Source organism: Myotis davidii, unplaced genomic scaffold (assembly GCF_000327345.1).
Source record: "Myotis davidii unplaced genomic scaffold, ASM32734v1 scaffold571, whole genome shotgun sequence".
In the NCBI taxonomy this organism is placed as follows: Eukaryota; Metazoa; Chordata; class Mammalia; order Chiroptera; family Vespertilionidae; genus Myotis; species Myotis davidii.
The window spans coordinates 524,794-526,521 of record NW_006283136.1 but is presented as its reverse complement, the minus strand read 5'-3'; the positions used below and the strand labels follow the sequence as shown (position 1 = coordinate 526,521).

Sequence of the window (1,728 nt, the reverse complement as noted above, 5' to 3'; positions counted from 1 at the left end):
TAGCTACCTACTCCAGGACTTCTGTGAGGATCAAATGAGATGAGGCATGGGAAAACACTTCACAGACATTTGGTTAAAGTGTAAAATATTTGCACCTGGCTATAAAGCAAGTTGCATTCCTAGGCTGAAGAAACTCCAAGGAGGCTAGTCACTAGGGAGAGGAAGCCGGGCATTGCTATGTGATATTATTACCCAGCACCCACAGCGACCATATCCAAGCCGGGGTGGGCTGTGGGCCACATTTTGCACCATGGGGTCGCAGTAGCGTTGGCTGCAATTTCGTGTGCTGTTGCTCCAGGGTGGTGGCGAGGCCTGTGTCCTACTTGCAGGAAGCCGAGTGTTGCTTTGTGGGCGCCAGGTTCATGGTGCCATTTCTCTGTAAATGGCCAGTGAGTGACACGGCAGTTCCTGTAGTGAGTGTCTGCCCCCTGGTGGTCAGCTCGTGCCATAGCTACCAGTCGGACAGACGCTTATCATATTAGCCTTTTATATATACAGATATTTTTGTTGATTTCAGAGGGGAAAGGAGAGGGAGATAGAAATATCAATGATGAGAGTCATTGATCAGCATTAAGTCTTAATTTTTGGAATTCAAACAGTCTGGTCCAAATTAATTGACAGGATTGAGTGTTGAACTTTTTAATGTTCTTATTGCTCAACGTTAGACTTGCTCCTAGCGCCTGGTCTGTCTAGTCAGCCTTAAAGTTGGACCGAAAAGGGTTAATTCACATTGATGTGAATCACTGTCACTACTATTTATCCACAGAACTCATCTTACAAAACTAAAACGCTGTGCCTATGAGATAATAACTTCCCATTCTTTCCTACCTCAAGATCTAGTTTTTAATGATGTGTTTGTGTTTGCTTTTCAGAGGGAGAAAGGCAAGATTCTTCTGTGTTTCTTGACTCTCAACATCTTAATCCAGGACTCCAGCTTTATAGGGCTTCATATGAAAAAAATCTTCCTAAAATGGCTGAGGCTTTGGCTCATGGTGCAGATGTGAATTGGGCTAATTCAGAGGAAAACAAAGCAACACCACTTATTCAGGCCGTATTAGGGGTATGCATTTGTTCCTTGAGGTTTTCAATAGTAGTTAAACATGTAAAAGCACAATTCATTTGAAACATGGCCTTAGAATTATTTTTTGTTTTAAGAGATGGGTTGGAAAATCAAAAAAGCTAGTAGTGATTCTGGGCATCACTTTGATTGTGTGAACTTGATTTGTTTTTTCCTTAATGGAAGAGAATTCTGGTCATGACAGTGTGTTTTGCTAGATTGCAAACTGCAAATTGAATCTTTAATAGATGTAGTTCTTGGGAAGAAATAATGTAATTTATTATTTTTCTGCTTTTGCTGGGGGTTATTTTCTCTTTAGAGGAGAATGAAATAGAAAGACTATTAGAATAAAGTAAACACTGTTTTTAATGGAAATATTTTGGTTTTTGTACATTGTGTTCTTCTTTCCTCTAAGGGCTCTTTGGTGACATGCGAGTTTCTCCTACAGAATGGTGCTAATGTAAACCAAAGAGATGTACAAGGGCGGGGACCACTGCACCATGCCACCGTCTTAGGGCACACCGGGTAAGCTGTAGTGCTTACATATTTAAATAGGTTTTACTTGAAAAATTACTTTGAAATAATGTTTTGCTTTAAGAGATGGGTTGGAAAATAGAAGGAGCTAGTAGTGATTTCTGAGAATCACTTTATGTAAACTCAGTTTTTTTTTC

General features: G+C 40.2%; 1 protein-coding gene across 1 annotated transcript in view; it reads left to right on the top strand.

The window, feature by feature from the left end:
- ACAP2 (ArfGAP with coiled-coil, ankyrin repeat and PH domains 2) overlaps positions 1 to 1,728 on the top strand; it is a 91,431-nt gene that overhangs the window by 79,075 nt on the left and 10,628 nt on the right. The window contains exons 21-22 of the mRNA XM_015562384.1: positions 873 to 1,060; positions 1,473 to 1,582. Of these exons, the coding sequence (XP_015417870.1) occupies positions 873 to 1,060; positions 1,473 to 1,582 (298 nt within the window). The remainder of the gene's footprint in view (positions 1 to 872; positions 1,061 to 1,472; positions 1,583 to 1,728) is intronic.